Source organism: Nansenia antarctica (genome assembly GCF_963989245.1).
Source record: "Nansenia antarctica genome assembly, contig: SCAFFOLD_471, whole genome shotgun sequence".
Lineage (NCBI taxonomy): Eukaryota > Metazoa > Chordata > Actinopteri > Argentiniformes > Microstomatidae > Nansenia > Nansenia antarctica.
In genome coordinates, this window is record NW_027662523.1 from 1 (window position 1) to 2500 (window position 2500).

The window sequence follows — 2500 nt, forward strand, 5'->3', positions numbered from 1 at the left end:
AGATTAGACAGTAGTTATTTAGATTAGATAGTAGTTGTTCAGATTAGACAGTAGTTGTTTAGATTAGATAGTAGTTAATTCCTTTTTTTTATTTTTAATGCTGCGCTCACAAGGCTCTGCCCTGCTCATTATTCCTAAGGTTAGAAAAAAGACAATCGGTGAGCGAGCGTTCTCCTTCCGTGCACCAACTCTCTGGAACCGTCTTCCACTGGATATCAGACAGGCAGAATCAGTGAAAGTGTTTAAAAATAAGCTAAAGACCCACCTGTTTTCTGTTGTCTACATGTCATAGGCTGTTTATTTGTGCTATTGTGATTATGTGTGTTTTTAAATTGAAATAGTTGTTTTTAAATTTGTTTAAAATGTTTGTATTTACCTATTATATTTGTGGTGCGAAATTGTGTGTTTTTTAAATTGAAATAGCTGTTTTTATATTATTTAAAATGTGTTGTTTTTTACCTATTGTATTTGTGCTTGCTGCTTCCTATTGTAAAGCACTTTGATGTAAAGTGCTATACAAATAAAGTTATTATTATGCTTTTGTATTTTAAAATGTTCTCCTGCCCTCAGACCAGTGCATCGTGGACAGCCTGACGTACGAGGTGAACCAGACCTTCACCAAGCAGCACGAGGAGGGCTACACGATGAACTGCACCTGCTACGGCCAGGGGCGCGGACGCTGGAAGTGTGACGCCATTGGTGCGTTCGTCAACCAATCGTCTTGAATATCTGAAAGACCTTCTGCTAGCATATCAGCCCAATAGAGCTCTCAGGTCTTCTGCTAGCATATCAGCCCAATAGAGCTCTCAGGTCTTCTGCTAGCATATCAGCCCAATAGAGCTCTCAGGTCTTCTGCTAGCATACCAGCCCAATAGAGCTCTCAGGTCTTCTGCTAGCATATCAGCCCAATAGAGCTCTCAGGTCTTCTGTTAGCATATCAGCCCAATAGAGCTCTCAGGTCTTCTGCTAGCATATCAGCCCAATAGAGCTCTCAGGTCTTCTGCTAGCATATCAGCCCAATAGAGCTCTCAGGTCGTCTGCTACCAGATCTAATCTAGTCTAATCTGTTCTCAGACCAGTGTCAGGAGCCGGAGACCAGAGTCTTCTACCAGATCGGCCAGTCGTGGGACAAGATGATCCACGCCGTCATGTACAAGTGCTACTGCTATGGCAACGGCATCGGAGAGCTCAGCTGTGAGCCCCAACAGTCCTTCCCTGGTAAGACTCTCACACACACACACACACACACACACACACACGCACACACACTCACACACACACACCTGGGTGTGGTCACGTTATATTCTCTTTAAGCTCGTACCTCCGTAGGTTGAAGAGGGTCGGCCTTAGTGATGTGCTGCAGCGAATCACAGACCTGCTGGTGGTGGCGGGGCGGGTGTGTGGGGCGGCTGGGGTCCCCCCGGGGGGGGGGGCGGGTGTGTGGGGCGGCTTGGGGTCCCGTGGGGGGGGGGGGTTTGGGGGCCACTGCTGTGTGCTGGTAGGCAAACTGGTAGTAGTCACTCTATAAGCAGAGGGCTGCAAGGGAGTTTTCCTGGATGCACAGGTATACAGGTTTACAGGTGTACAGGCTTACAGGTTTACAGGTGTACAGGTGTACAGGTTTACAGGTTTACAGGTTTACAGGTTTACAGGTTTACAGGTTGTTTATCCTTGCCTGCTTGCGTGTTCTGTCATCATGTGAAGCGCACTGAATCGCTTCTGATCTTACGCTGTACAAATAAAACCTGATTTGATTTGACCTCCAGAGGAACAGATATCTATGAGGGGATCTCCGCTTGTGAGGAGAAACAGACAAACGCAGAGCGTCAGTCAGTCAGGCTGATCCTTCTGAACTCTGGGTGACTGGGTTCATTACCTTCGCCGGACGAGGTTGAGGAATGTGTGTTTTATCCTCTTTAATAGAGAGTCAGACATCTGTTTCCTCCTCCGTTGTGACGCCCCCCTGCCTGACAGATATACAACAGAGTTTCCCCTAGCTCCCCAAGCTTTCCGCTCTCTCTCCAGAACAGCCTCGTGTTCTTCTAACGGAGCAGCAAAGCAGCCTGGGTAATTAAAGCTGTTAAACCTGCCCCCCCCCTCCTCCGGTGGGGACGCACGTTTGTTGTTAAGGACTTTGTTCACAACTTGTCTTTGAAGTGCAGCAGAGAGGAGGAAACACACACACGCACACACCTCCCCCTCCTAAGGTCCTTTCTTGTTAGCTAGCCAGGGGGGCTACCTCCAGAGGTGTCTTTAGCTAGCCAGGGGGGCTACCTCCAGAGGTGTCTTTAGCTAGCCAGGGGGGCTACCTCCAGAGGTGTCTTTAGCTAGCCAGGGGGGCTACCTCCAGAGGTGTCTTTAGCTAGCCAGGGGGGCTACCTCCAGAGGTGTCTTTTTTGCTAGCCAGGGGGGCTACCTCCAGAGGTGTCTTTAGCTAGCTAGCCGTGCTACCTCCAGAGGTGCTGGTGGGGGAACACACAACGTCCTCATGGAATAGTTT

The 2500-nt window shown here is 48.6% G+C and overlaps 1 protein-coding gene across 1 annotated transcript in view; it reads left to right on the plus strand.

The window, feature by feature from the left end:
- Positions 1 to 570: 570 nt before the first annotated feature.
- The window catches only part of LOC308175576 (fibronectin-like), a gene marked incomplete at both ends in the record, with an annotated part of 34992 nt that continues 33062 nt past the window's right edge, over positions 571 to 2500 (plus strand). The window contains 2 exons of the mRNA XM_080551217.1: positions 571 to 699; positions 1075 to 1218. Coding sequence (XP_080407343.1) covers positions 571 to 699; positions 1075 to 1218 — 273 coding nt within the window. The remainder of the gene's footprint in view (positions 700 to 1074; positions 1219 to 2500) is intronic.